At 35.0% G+C, this 15,941-nt stretch overlaps 1 protein-coding gene across 4 annotated transcripts in view; it reads left to right on the top strand.

Annotated features, from left to right (window-relative positions):
- LOC145279612 (choline transporter-like protein 1) overlaps nt 1-15,941 on the top strand; it is a 141,575-nt gene that overhangs the window by 4,010 nt on the left and 121,624 nt on the right. For 2 of the 4 annotated variants that reach the window (XM_080130807.1, XM_080130808.1), the window contains exon 2: nt 8,177-8,234. In XM_080130807.1, the coding sequence (XP_079986933.1) occupies nt 8,205-8,234 (30 nt within the window). In that variant the 5' untranslated portion in view covers nt 8,177-8,204. Of the gene's footprint in view, nt 1-8,176; nt 8,235-13,925; nt 14,122-15,941 lie in introns of those variants that run through there. The other 2 variants (XM_080130806.1, XM_080130809.1) reach the window with 2 other exon arrangements.

Here is a 15,941-nt window from a genome sequence, read left to right as displayed (position 1 = left end):
TTTGACCCTATCCAAGAGGGTGAGGCTAGTGGTAGATGCACGAGCCCAGATGTGGCAACAATACTCCATGCATGATAGAGGGAACCCACTTTCTTTGCAGCAGCCTTCGCAATGTCCTCAATGTATTTGTTCCTGTTCATATTGCCTGTGAATGTTAAGCCGAGGAGTTTGAAAGAAGAATTCTCAGGTAGGGTATTATTTGTCATGGATATCGGTGGTTGGAGAGGCTTCTTGTGATTGTTAAAGGAAAGCAGCTTAGTTTGAGTAGCATCTGGTCATAAACTCATGTTCATAAGTTATTGGTTGTACAGATTTAATGAACCAATCTCAACAATGGACGCATCTTAAGAATGGACCCGTTATTTTTTGGTTTCCTTAAATAAAAAATCGATTAAATGTTTATGTTTTCTATATAAAGATTTCCATATGAACAATTATTCATTTCAAACAAAAATGATCTGAAACAGATTCGTTTTTTTTATTACTTTTAATGTGAAATAGGGGGTTGGGGTAAAGGGATAAAAAGCAAAAAATAAAATAAATAAAAATATTATTAATCTGTAATCGTGAAAAACTGAATTCGCATTCATGAGGAAAGGTTACATTGTTACATTTTCTTTTTTGATGGAAAGCATTCCAGACAAAGCATAAAGCCTCTTGATATAAGGAGCTATATATATATATATATATATATATATATATATATATATATATATATATATATATTGGCATGCATTTTTTTTTTCTAAGCAACGAATTTTTAATTTTTTTTAAGAGTATATGCACGAAAGGAGACAGTAATAACATAATAATAACCGTTTTTTTTCGGCACAACGAAACAGATCTGTAAAAAATGTACCGAAATTTTTATATGCTGGAGGAGCAGTTTTGCATGAAAAATAAATATTTGGATCTTAGAATGTAACTATGCTGTTATTCTTTTATATGTGCTCTGTTGTTATATTTAATATACATTGAGCTTCTAAGCAGAAAGGATTGCTTATACACAAAGAGTGAAATATAATTGAAAAAAACATATTTTAGCAAAACACACACACACACACACACATATATATATGTTTCTAGCTTAGTAATAAGGATGATAAAACAAGGTGGGGATAACAGAAAAATATTTAAACAGTTAAATAAAGCTTTTGTTCGTTATCCTGATGTTTTTGAATCGTTTAAAATTAATCAGAATATATTAACAAAGGAAATTCAAAACTATATTAGTAATGTATAAAATGTATTATTTAAAAAAAAAATTGCGTGTGTATGTATAGTTTTAACCTTTATATATTTTTAATAAATAACTAAGGATGTAAATATATAAAGTATTAATAATAGCAGGGGGTGAGTGGTGATAAGAAGGCAAAAATGGATTAATCCTAATCTTATAAATACAACACTGGTAAATTAAAAAAATATTAATTTTGAATTTGGAGACGGACGAATCTCACAGGTAAGGAAGACATATTTTATAACATAAATAGGTTAGCCAAATTAATCATGAACAGGTAACTTGATTAATATCTGGAACATTTTTTTGTTTTGTGATTAAGGGAGGTGGTGTTTGATCAACAACAGCGTTTCATGGTAAACAATTGATGATCCCTTAAATTAACATTAGTACTATTGTGAATTCGAGAGAGCAAGTAGATGCATTGATTGCAGGTGATTAAATGACTTACTGACTAAATAGTTTTCCAATGAATGATAAAAAAATATAAAAATTAAATAATTTTTTTTTATATAGTTTTAAAAGTTAAAAAACTTCCAAGACGATATATATATAAAGATCCCCTCCCAACCTTCCTCCTCCACCACCACCACTATTACCATTACCATCACCAACAACAATAGAAATAAAACCTACAATGATAATGGTAACGCTAATATCGGTAGCAATAATAATAACAGCAGCAACAACAACAACAGCAATGACAGCAAAAAACAACACCTACCATTACAGCTACAGTAATAATAAAAACATACCACCACTACTACCACTACCACCACTACTACTAGTAGTATGAATAATAGTAATAATAGTAATAACCACTAAAGTATTTTTTTTTAATAATAATAATAGTGATAAGGATAAAAATAAAATAATATTAATAATAATAATAATAAGAAGAAGAAGAAGAACAATGGCAATAATAATAATAATAATAATAATAATAATAATAATAATAATTTCAGTTGGAAACGCTTACTTGTTTCTTCTGCTATTCTTTTAAAACTCCGCCGCTGATGTTGCTGTTGGCTGGAAAAAATGTACACAAAAACAGAAACATAAAACATCCGAACATGTGCAAGACAATTCCTCACTTAACCATGAATTTCAGGTTCAAATTATAATTTCAGTTAGAAACACTTACTTGTTTATATAATAATAATAATAATAATAATAATAATAATAATAATAATAATAATAATAATAATAATAATAAAAAATACGGCACCATTTATAGGATGAACCAAAGAAGAAATGAGACAGGAAACTCATGACAATGCACTACATTCAAAGGATGATATTGACTGACTCTATGTGAAAAGATGGCCTGTTAATATAGAGGACTGCATAAATGACACAAGAAAAGAATTAGAAAAATACATAATGCAGAACACTTTTTGCAGCAAAAGACATTCGAAAAAACAAACAAAACAGAAGAGACAAGGATAAGATGAGAAACGAAAAATGGGAAGAGAAACAACTACATGGACGATTCATAAGGATGACTAAAGATGAGAATAACTAAAACACTTGGACATGGCTACAAAAAGCAAACCTTAACAGAGAAACTGAATCCCTAATAACAACCACACAAGATAATGTGATTAGAACCAACCACATAAAATGGAAGGATTGACAAGAAAACACCAAATGTAGACTCTGCAAACAAATAGATGAAACAATAAACCACATAATAAGCAAATGCAGAAAACTAGTCCAAGAAATATAACAATAGACACGATCAAGTGGTGAATGCAGGACATTTGCAATTATGCAAACAACTGAATCTTGAACACACAGCCAAATGGTACAAGCACAAACCGGCAGCAGTAATTGAAAATGAAAGTCACAAACTTCTATGAGACATGGATATTCAAATGGAGAAACCCATCGAAGCAAGATGACCGGATGTCAGACTAGTTAACAAGAAGAAAAAGACCTGTTAGATTGTAGATTTTGCTGTCCCAGCAGACCACAGAGTGGAGATCGAAGAAACGGAGAAACAGAGCAAATACACTGAACTGACCAGAGAGCTCAAAGGAATATGGAAAATGAAAAAGTCAGGATAATGCCACTAATAGTTGGAGCACTAGGAAAAATACCGAAAAAACTTTGAAAAGAGAATGAGAAAGATTGGAATCAGAGGGATGGCTCAAGATACAACGAATAACAGTAATGAAAACTGCAGAAATATTAAGGAAAACCCTTGAATGCGGAGATTAATACACATGAACTACAGACACAAACTGGACTTGCAGAAAATGCTACAAATATAAAACACAGAGGAGCACAACATGGAATCACGAAAACTGGACCTTTTTTTTTTTTTTTTTTTTTTTTTGTGTGTGTGTGTGTGTGTGTGTGTTGTATAGCCAAAAACTGATACCACACCAAAGCAAGTAGGGTCCAGGAGGATGGAAAGACATGTTACACTGAGGTGTGGTGTCTGGTTTGATGCTGCACTCAAGTTAATTTGTTCTTAGTAGAAAGAAATCAATGGTAAACGACTGTTGTAATAACACAAATTCATTAGCAAACGTTATCGGAAGAAATGGAGAATACTGGAAATCTGGTAAGACATGAAAAACAAAAGAACATTACATGAAATCATAAAAACTGAAACTGCACAATTATATTTTTTGTGTGTGTGCATGTTACCATAAACTGGCGTCATTCCAAATAAGTGAGGGGGGGGGGTCAAGGAGGATGGAAAGATTGAAGAGAGACAGCACTAGCCAGACCTCCACTGGATATATGCAAAGAGGGTTGGGACATTGGAGAGGCTTATTGCCACCCAAATTCTAGAATTATCGAAAGAAGTGGAAAGCACTAGAAATCTGGGGAGACTTGCTGTCACTTAGACTTCAGAGAACACAATTTGTTCTCAAAGAGCAATCTTTGATGATAGTTTGTGTGACTACTTCTAGTAAGTAAATAACCTGTCCTGCTCTAAGCAAGTCTGACGACCTAGTCCACAAACTCCAAAATTTCATCATGACAAGTTTCAATAAAAAATACATGATTAAACCCGGATCTCCAACTTCCAACGTAGACCCTGACTACTATGTCTCCTTCTCTAACATCAGGGGTCTACGTTCTAACCTTCCAGAGGTTGAAGCCCAATTACAGGAGACTAAACCAGACCTTTTATTTTTAAGCGAAACCGGAGTAGGACAGACTATTTCTCTAAATGAGTTCGTAATTACAGGATACTCTAACTTAACTTCTAAATCTGACCCCCAAGATCGCCATGGGCATGGAATATGTGACTATATTAAAGATGGCTTTCCATGTGGTAGGGACATCTCCAGAGAAGATCCTAACTTACCCTATATGTGCTTCCGGGTTGCACTAGCTCACAATACCACATTTATATTTACTCTCTATCGCCCCCATAACAGCGGAATTACTATCTTTAAAAACATATCTGAGAAATTTGACCACATTCAATCTGCTTATCCTTCAGCTAACATTCATGTATGTGGAGACTACAATGTTCACAATGTGGAATGGTTGACTCACTCAAACAAGACCGATTATGAGGGGAGATTCTGTCATGATTTCTCCATTGCTTATGACCTCACTCAGATTGTTCACAAACCCACCCGTGTGCCCGACAATGACGGGCAGTATGCGAGTCTCCTCGACCTTTTTCTCACAACTTGCCCTGAACTATGTTCAGTTTCCGTTCTGTCTCCTTTTGGATCTTCCGACCACTCAGTTGTATCAATTAAGATAAAAATGAAATGTAATAAGTCCTCAGACGTACCTCTCCATTGTTCAGTATATCGATACACTAAGGCTGACTTGGATAGTTTCCGTACATTTATATCGGATCTTCCTCTGCGTTCCATGTTTAAAAAGGATGTGTCGTCTATAGTATCAGACCTGACGTAATGGTTAATTGTGGGTATAGACCATTTCATACCCTCGAAAAAGTTCCAGCAAAAGCCAAACTACCAGCCATGGTTTTCTCCAGAATGTGCTGCTGCTATTGCGCACAAAATCACTTTTTCCACTGCTTCAAACGTAATAGATATATGGAAACTAAAGCTGCTTTCAGGACTGCCAGCAACCACTGTAAGAAAGTAATAAAGAATGCAAGAGAGTTATATGCTCAGTCCATCAAGTCCAAAGTAGCTGAGCAGCGGCTTGGTTCCCATCAGTTTTGGCAAATAGCAAACAGAATTCTGAACAGAAGCGTGTGCTCTATCCCAACTATCATCAATGGACCTGAGGTAATCTCGTCAGCATCAGACAAAGCCAAACTCTTTGCCAAGAACTTTGCAGCTAATTCTACCCTTTTTTCAACCAAGGCTGCCAACCTCCAATATTTCCTCCTGTATCAGAAAACACGCTATGTGATATACAAACATCTGTACGTGATGTTGCCAAGCTAATCAAAAACCTTGATTCCAGTAATGCAACCGGCCCTGACGGTATTCCAATTATAGTACTCAAAAAACTTCAACCATAACTAGCGCCCATACTTACAAAACTGTTTAAGCGCTGTCTTAAGGACAATAGCTTCCCATCACCCTGGAAAATCTCATCAGTATGCCCTGTATTTAAGAATTCAGGTGATCGCTCATCCCCCTCTCAGTACTGGCCAATAAGTCTCCTGTGCGTCATGAGTAAGTTGCTGGAATCTGTGTTAAATAGAGAAGTAATCAACCATCTCAGCAAAAATAACCTTCTTAGTGACACACAATATGGTTTCCGTTCTGCTAGATCTACAGCAGATGTGCTTACAGTTATATCTCATAGGATTAGCGAATTTCTCGACAGAGGCAACCTTTCTAGGGCAATTGCTCTTGACATATCAAAGGCCTTTGATAGGGTATGGCATAAAGGTTTACTTCACAAGATCTCCAGCTATGGTATAGCTGGAAATTTCTTCTACACTATTAAATCATTTCTCTCTGATAGGTTCATAAGAGTAGTAGTTGATGGGCAAAAATCAGAAGCTCACAGTATTAATGCTGGAGTCCCTCAGGGGTCCATCCTGGGCCCAACTCTTTTTCTGATCTACATTAATGATCTTCCAAATCACATCCTTACATCATTCATAGACATTTTTGCTGACGACACTACCATCTATGGTAGCACATCTAAGACAGTAAACGACCAAGTTCTCTCCGATTCTCTCTCCTCTGATCTTGATCACATTGTACAATGGGGAAAGGAGTGGCTGGTTACTTTTAATGCATCTAAAACCAAGCTTCTCTCTTTACATCATCAACATTCTGATCCCCATCTGGCATCAATTAAAATGAATGGCTCTCGTCTTGGGGAGGCCTCCAGTTTTGACAGGCTTCTGGGCTTGACCTTTATTCCTGATCTTAAATGGAATACGTACATCAAATCTGTTGCCAAGGCCGCTGGAAAAATGGTCGGATCCTTCTATCGATCCAGTAGATATCTCACTGCTGATGCAATTCTCTATCTATATAAGAGCCAGATACGTCCAAGAATAGAATACTGTTTCCACATCTGGGCAGAAGTTGCTAGAAAAGACTTGTTCTGCCTTGATAAGGTTCAAAATAGACTTTGTGGCCTCGTGGGAGATATCCTTTTCTCTTCGCTGCAACCTCTATCTCACAGAAGAGATGTTGCGAGTTTGTCTCTGCTTTATCGTTATTTTCATGGAAAGTGTTCAACTGAGCTTCAATCTATGGTCCCTCCTCGCCAAACTTTCACAAGAAACACTCGTCTAGCTGAAAGCACTATCAATAATTCCCCCCCCCCCACTCTTTATCTGTGCCTAAACCTAAACATAGATTCCATGATCAAAGCTTCTGCACGCCTGTGGAATTGTCTTCCGTTTTCCTGCTTTCCAGCCATCTATAATATGTTTTTTTTTATTTTTTTATTTTTTTTTTATTACATTTTCACCCCAAACAAGGCACATTGCCACTTTAATGTAGGGGTCTACTATCAGGGGAAACATCTACTGGGGTACTATGTAGGGATTAGGGCAGCGAGATGTTGGTTCACATTGCACTTGAACTTATGCATGTCAGTACAGTTGGGGAAGCAGTGACCTGGAATGGAATTCCAAAGTCTAGCAGTTCTGGGGAAGAAACTACTGGAGTAGAAAGATCTTTTACATCTAGGGATCTCTACAGTGTGGGGGTGGGATTTTGCAGCTTGTCGGGTCTGTCGAGGGTGCTCACGTCGTGGGGGCACAAGTGCTTGCAGTTCTTCAGAGCATTCACCATTATAATACTTGTAGAATAGGCAGAGGGATGCAACGTTTCGACGATGGGACAGAGGCTGAAGTTTAGATGCCAGTTTAGGGCCTATCAGATTTGCGACTCTCTTTTGAACCCTGTCAAGGAGCGAGAGACTAGTAGCCGATGCACCGGCCCAAATATGACAGCAATACTCCATACATGGGCGAATAGTGGCCTTATAGAGGTACAGGATACTTTCTTCAAGTCCAATGTGAACAGGTTTCTGATGAGCCGTTCCACTTAATTTAACAAATTTACCGAACTTCCATTACTATCGATTACTATATTGTCCTTTTGACTACTCTACACTCTTTAACCCTTATCCTTGAGTGGCCTATCGGCCTTGATAAGTGGTGACGCCTATGTAAAAAATAAAAAATAAATAAATAATAATAATAATAATAATAATAATATATTTTTATTAATTTTTAAAAAATTGTTTTTCACGCCAAACAAGGAATAATCACAATATAAATAATCAACGCAAACTGGTGATTATTTATTTCTGTTCTAAAACTTGAAATTACATTAAAAGTTATTATATATTTTCGTTTTCATGCCCTTGGCTTTTGTCCAGTCTTTGAAAACATCTGTTTTAAACAATTACGTAGGTCATCCAAATAATATGTGTCTTTAGTTCATTGTCTTAACTCAATGGCTTAAAATTGTTCTTCATTTTTTTCTTCCTTCTTAACTTCAGCAACTGAATCTATCATAAGCAGCTGAACATGGGAGGTAACACTGTGAAGCCACTTAAAGTAAGTCAAAATTACTTTTTTTTTTTCCATTTATTCCTTCAGAACTAATCAAAAGAAAAAACGTTTTTAGTTCTCTCCCACTGCAAAAACTTAGACATCAGAGTCGGAAAATGGGATTGAGGAGTCAGCGCCCCAGAGGAGGGGCACTCTGACCTGTAAAAAGAGCCTAGGCAGCCCCGTCGACATTTTCTGGTAAGGGTGCCTCAGGCGATTAGCAATAAACTGACCTATTCTCTATAAGGTAAAGCCTGGGAGGATGGACCTCCTAGAACTGCACAGAACTAAACTCCCACTGCAAAATCAACAGGGACTGGATCATTACAGGAATGATTTAATCTCTGCTGATTTTGGGGTCCGAGGATAAAAAGAACTCGTCAATTTTCTTATTATAGGTAGATCATTAATTTCCCAGCAACTTTCAGGTGCAAATCCAAAGTTCAGCCTAATTAGACAAACAAAAATACAGAAAAATCTTTATGTATATACTCGTTATGGAATGAAAATGTCATATTCCAAAAATTATGTAAATTGATAGAAAATCTTTTTTTTTTCGATTTTAAGCGATTTTAAAAGTAAAACATAGCCTTTATAAGATCTTGGTAGTTCGAATTGAGTTGTCTCCCTTTATTTATTAAATATGTCAGATCAAGACACAACGTTATCTCTTACTCCTAATATTTGATTTTTTTTTTTAGTTTAAAAAACTACTTGATCAATTTATATGATTTTTAGAATATGACATTTTCGTTCCGTAATGGGTACATGCACCATAAATAATTTTCTTTATTTTTGCTTTTTAGTTTGGTTGAACTCTGGACTTGCACCAACTTTTTGTGAAAAAATATTAGACTATCATTTAATTGAAGCGGTACAAGTAGAACGATAGTGAAGCAAAGGAAATATGTCAGGGACTCCTATAAGGATATTGGAAATAAACCGTAATAACCAGATATATTCTGACACTACATTAACTAGATTATTTTGATAAATACTTTTACAATAATATCGCAGGATCTCCATTAATGCTGAACGTCCACAGAATGCCCATCAGCAATATATTACATATGAAAGATGCCACCGTGGAATTTCCACAGGTTCAACTAGTATAATAGAAAGAAGATTACACGAAACCAAGTGAACTGAAACTATCAAGAGTTCCATAATCTGTCTTGACTGCTACCACACAAAATGGTCAGGAAGGATCAAGGAGGAAAGAAAACCTGAGCAGAAATAGCACTATCCAGACCTCCACTGGAAGGGTGTTGTGAGTACTGAAGGATTATTAGGTTCCTACTATACATCACTCAAATTCCAGAGAAAAACGATAGATATCGAGCTATTTAAAGGACAGCTTTATGTTATTTATTCGTATGTAATTACTATCCCAAGTAGTTAAATTACATATAAACATATAATCCTTATATATATATATATATATATATATATATATATATATATATATAATTTGAGATGTTGCTATTTTTCAAAAGTAGAGTAACCAATGAAATATAACGATATACAATAGTGCTCAATACGGAAGTAGAGTAAGTTACATTTTTAATTTGTCTTTACATAAGCAGTAATTTGTTGCTACACAGTCCTGAGCATGTTTCAGTCTTCTAGTGTTTAGTAACTAGAGACCTCTTCAGGCAATAAATGCTTATTTACGAAAGTGGAATTCAGTTGTAAACAAGTTCTTCAAAGATGTTGAATTCCGCTTTCGTAAATAAGCGTTTGTTGCCTGAAGAGGTCTCTAGTTACAAAACACTAGAAGACCGAAACATGCTCATGACTGTGTAGCAACAAATTACTGCTTATGTAAAGACAAATTGAATATATATATATATATATATATATATATATATATATATATATATATATATATACTTTCCTTACGATCTAAGAAATAATAAATCTCTTCAGATTTCCAGTATTCTCTACTTCCTGAATAACTGTTACAAATCACTTTGTGTTATCACAACTACCGTTTACTATTGAGTGATCACTGAGAAATGCTCTTATATCGAATTTTCTTTATAATCGAGCACTTTGCTGGGCGTCTTTTCTGCAAACTATGCATATATATAAAGTAATCGTTCACAGACGGACTATTTCGCTGTATCACACCTCTTCAATGCAGCTAGACTAATACAACATGGCCATCTTAAAGTCCAATGTAAACAAGTTCTTGTTGAGCTGTCCTCTTAAATAATTAAATTCTACCCAATTTTATATAGGTCACTATGTTATTGTCTTTCTGACCACCTTACACTTATTAATCCTTATCCTCGAGTGGCCTTCAGGCTTTGTGTAACAGATTGCATACGGATGCGTGTGAGAAAATCAGCAGCAGCAGTCGAAGGATAGTTGGTTAGCCATTAGAGCACATATGCAAATTAGTAAGTGTGTGTGAACTTGTGTCTCAAGAAAAGAGAGAAAAAATGCACCACGTGGTGCAGGCAGAAGCAAAGTGTCAGCCAGGGAAGATGGACATGTAAATACAAGGGCGAGAAAGTGCTGGCTAGTGCCAGCATCAGGTGGCGGGGAGACAGACTTTTAAAAAGCACATGTGTGTGCAAAACGACTTTGGAAAAATAATGAAATGCATTGTTTTTGAAGAACCATGAATAAATGCATTTCATTTGCGCTTTAAAAAAAATTCTGAGTCGTATTTTTTGTTGATTTTCTTTTTTTTATTTATTTTTTCCTTTGCGGCGGTACCAGACAACGTGTGGGTCCTGAATTGTAACAACACAGATAGCAAGTAACAGCCATGTTACATTTGATAAGTGGTAACTCTTTTGTAAAAAGAAAAACAAAAAAACTTGAAAAATTGTCTATAACTCTAATGCTACTCTTTTGCAGCTCTGATAGCCCTCCTCAGTTCAGGAATGATTTTTATTTGTTTTGATATTATCATTGATATAACCCCATAGGTAAAATCCTGGTGAATTATGGTTCGGTGAATGTGAAGCTCATTGAGAATCACATTTCCTACTGATGAGATGATTATCAAATCATCTTTAAGAATTAAATTTATTAATCACTAGGAGTTTTCACACAGGCCATCACCAAAGATTTCTCTTTGAGAATAACCTGTGGTGTTCTCTGGAGTCTGAGTGACAACAAATCTCACCAGATTTCCAGTACTCGCCACCTCTTTCGATAACTTTTGCCAAAGAATTTGTGTTATCACAACAGTCATTTACCATTGATTTCTCACTGGCAACGACTATTGGTCTTCACTAGAATTTGGGTGATAATAAACCTCCCCAAAGTCCCAGTTCTCTTCGCACTTATATAGTGGAGGTCTGGCTAGTGCTTTCTTACCTTGGTCTTTCTGTCCTCTTTACCATCCACGACTATTTGGCATCGTGCCAGTTGATGTCAACACCTTTTGTTTTTAGGGAGGGGTTAGCTTACAATTATATGGTTTCAGTTTTATTGGATCCATGTACTGTTCGTCTTTCCTTTGGTTTACTTCTGTTGCAGTTTCTATGTATCTAGTTGGTCTCTGCATTCAATGGTTTTTCTTAATATTTCAACCGTTTCCATTATTCTTATCTGTTTTATCTTCTTAATTATCCCTCTGATTCCAATCTCTCCCATTCGTTTTCAAAGTTTTACAGGATTGTTGTTAGTGCTCCAACTATTATTAGTGTTATCTTGATTTTCTTCATCTTTTTTCTTTTTTTATCCCTTTTTGACTCTGCGGCCAGTTTCATGTATTTGCCCCACTTCTCTATCTCCTTGATATTCGCCCTCTGGTCTGCTGGAATGGCGAAATCTACAATCTTGCATGACTTTTCCTTATTGTTAAGTATTATGACATGTGGTCTTCTTGCTTGGATAGGTTTATCTATTTGTACTGCCATTTTCCATAGGATTTTATGGTTTCTGCTTTCAAGTACTGCTACTGGTTTATGCATGTATCATTTGTCCGGGTATTCAAGCTGCACATGTTTGCATAATTCCGAGTGTACTACCTAGCTGCTTGATCATGTCTATTTTTATATTCTTTTTGGGCTACTTTGCTGCATTCACTTATTATGTTGTTTGTCATGTCGTCTCTTTGTCCTCAGAGTCTGCATTTGCTGTTTTCTTGTGTCTTGTCAATCTTTGCTTTGATGTGGTTGGTTCTAATCACCTTATCTTGTGCAGCTGTTATTAGTGATCCGGTTTCTCTGTTTAAGTATCTTTTTCATAGCCATGTCCAAGTGTTTTTGTGAGTCATCCTTATGCTGTTTTTCTTCCCATTTTTCTTTTATCGTTTTATTCCTTGCCTCTCTGTTTTTTTGTCTTGTTCGTTTTTACAGTGTCTTTTGCAGCAATTATTAGCCTTTGTGTTCTGCGTTATGTATTTTTCGAGTTCATTTTTGTGTTATTCACACAGTCTTCTATACCCAGCAGTCTTTTATCTCCGTCTTTCCTTTTTATGTAGAGTTGGTCAGCATCATGATTTGGGATGCATTCTTCATGGTCATAATTTTTTTGATTTGCTGGTCGAGATGCCTTAGTTCTTCTTTAGTCCAGCCTATGAACGGTCCAAAATATTTTACGAGTGATGCTACCCATGCATTTATATCTTTATTAGGTTCCTACTATATAATTTAGTTTCTAGGAGTTTTCTTGTCTTTCTTAGGTATTCTTGACCAATTTTTTCTTTTCATTTCTGTTGCTTTGATGGTGTCTGCTTTTAGAATCCCCAAATATTTGTAGGTGTCTTGTTCGCCTAGTGTCCTCATCTCCCCTTGCTTGGATAGTTCCATTATTTTGGCAGCCACCAATATTATTAAAAATTTATTCAGTATTAATCAAATATTTATTGAAATAAAAAACACTCAATAAAGTATTAAAATTAACATCACAAAAATCTTATCAAAAAATAATTTAATCCCAAAATTAAATCCAGCACAATGCATTCCTGTTTCTTTGAAAAGAATTAAGTAATTTTAACCATTTGTTAATAAATGGCAGTAAAAAAAAAAATAGAATTATTCTGTGACGTTTCAAAATTTGAAAGGAATTTATTTGGAGATGAGGATTAGTTATTCGTATTATTTGGATTCTTTGAACTAATGTTCTCATATTTGAGCATCATTTGCACAATGTTTAAGGTTCCTAAAATTCATACTAAAATTGTCCATAAACTACTTAAAAAAGTATAGTTATAAGTTACACTATTCTGGAGGTTGAAGTTTCAATCGTCAGTGTGAGCCACACAAATTCAATTGTAAATTACTTAGGACTTCACATGGTCCTCCCCATAAGTACCTTATATTTTTCTGGAAAGAATTCTTAATAGAAAGACATCAGGGAAACGAATGCCAACAAAATCATCATAATCATGATGTACAACAAACAAACAAACAAACAATCAAACAAACAAACAAACAATCAAACAATCACCACTAATGATGCTCACCAACAACCAGAAGAAGCAGTGACACCAGAAAAAAAGGGTATTAAAAAATAGACAGAAATGCAGCAATTAAACAAACATGGCAGGCTTAGCTCATAGTTGCACCAGAAACCCATGAGTGCATCAAATGCACATCAAACTGCACACACACACACACACACACACACACACACACACACACACACACACACACACACACACACAAAACAAAAATGAAAATACCAATCGGTCAATACAAAGTGATGACTGACTAATTACATTTCAGCATTAAAACAAAAAGGAAAAAGTCAACATTGCATTCGAAGGTGTCAGAGGAGTTTTATTTCTGTTTTATATGTGGTGTTTGATCACAAGGACTCACCACTTGGTTGGAGTTTAGCTATTCCGCAAACAGTATTGCCAACAAACATTAATGATATGTCAGACAAAGACGATTTACCAGACGAACGACGATCAATCGATGAGGTGAGTCTTCAATACAACTTTGTTATCAATTCTTTTAAGATTACACTCACATAAAAAAAAGGTGAAAACAAATTTATGCTTATCTAACTGTCTGATGCTGCATCAGATGTACGCTACTCGACAAAACATCTGTAAAATTTTCTGTATATTTATCTTTGATCTCCATGAATTTTGTCATGTTTAATGAGTATTTGAATGAGCCAGGTAAGTGTAGTAGCTTATTCTAATGCTTAACTTTGTATATTTTATAAGAACAAGCAAGGTTTTTAGTGACCCGAAAGTCAGTGACTAATGTTTATACAATGTGTAAACTACCCAACAAACATCTATAGAATGTCTTGTATATTAAATACCTTAACTGTTTTGAATTTATGATTGAATGCTGATAAAACAAAGACTCTTGCACATTCATGCTTGAAACTTGGTGATCATAATGGATCTTAATATAAACCAGTCACAAAATGGTCAAAGTTAATATCTTTAGAAGCACTTGGTTTTGAAAAAATGTTTATTTGTGAAAAAAATAAATTTTTTAAAATAAATAATATATTAATTTGTGGACTTTATCAAAAATCATATGACATGATATGACAAAAAAATAAGAGGCATTCAAGAATGCTTCATTCTGTTTTATATGAGCCTTTTTTATTTGAATCATGTTTCGTTTGCATAAAGAAAAGTATCTAAAACTATAGTATATTTTTGTGATTAATTTTTGTCATTCAAAATCAATTTTACAAGGTGATCCCACCCTAAAAATGTCACACATGGAATTGTTACTAAAATTCACAATTCTTTCAGCAATCCTACCATATTTCGTACAACCAAGTTTCCAATCATGTTTTTTTTTTATAATCTGCTGTGGCAGACTACCTGTATTACTTATGAATGAACTGATCCATACCGGAAGGCAAAGCCGTAAGGTGGGAGTCAATATCCGGTGGACCAACACCGGTTGTTCGTCAACTCACTGCTGTATGTTCGTGTCAATACATTTTGTTTCTCTATTCTCGTGTTCTGTTTACCTTGTGACCCATTAAACAGGATCATAACATAACAATTCAACGATAAACATACAAGGATACTCCATGTAAAATTATCAATAAATTTGATACATACTCTTCTCTCAAATCTCTGCTGTTATCAAATCAGGCTGTCTGAAGATATCGGCTTCCTGACTTAAATGCACCAAACATTGATGTTATTGTTTTCCTTTCCATATGCAAAAATCAATCATGCTTTGTAAAATCAAAAACAATACTTTTATCTACAAAACAGTCAAACTAAATTGTTCACATTAGACTTGAACTTCTGCATGTAAGTACAGTTGGGGAGCAGAAACCTGGAAGGGAATTCATAAAAATCTAGCAATTCTGGGGAAGAAACTATTAAAGTAGAAGGCTTTCTTGCATCTAGGAATTCAGGACCTATCAGGTTGGCGACTCTCTTTTGAACCCTGTCTAGGAGTGAAAGAGACTAGTAGCAGATGCACCAGCCCAAACGTGACAACAATACTTCGTGAATTAGCTTTAATATGATGTACAATCAGGGCAGTTTCAATTTTCTAGAAAAATCATCTTCAATCGCAAAGAAGTGTTTCATACATATTAGTTAAACAAAGAAAACGAACAAAAAAGACATGAATATATTCATGTAATTAAAACTGATTCTCTTGCTCATAAAGATTAAATACAGGATTCTGATGCTTTGTAAATACAATTTAGTACACTTACTAAGAAGAGTATTTTTCTAAGATTTCAAAATCATATTTAACAATGTATTATCGACTTGCACAATCTTGTACTGGGCGGAACAATAAA

The sequence above is a fragment of the Euprymna scolopes genome, chromosome 7 (assembly GCF_053919585.1).
Source record: "Euprymna scolopes isolate OS-2025 chromosome 7, ASM5391958v1, whole genome shotgun sequence".
NCBI classification, from domain to species: domain Eukaryota; kingdom Metazoa; phylum Mollusca; class Cephalopoda; order Sepiida; family Sepiolidae; genus Euprymna; species Euprymna scolopes.
This window is presented reverse-complemented; position numbering and strand designations above follow the sequence as displayed.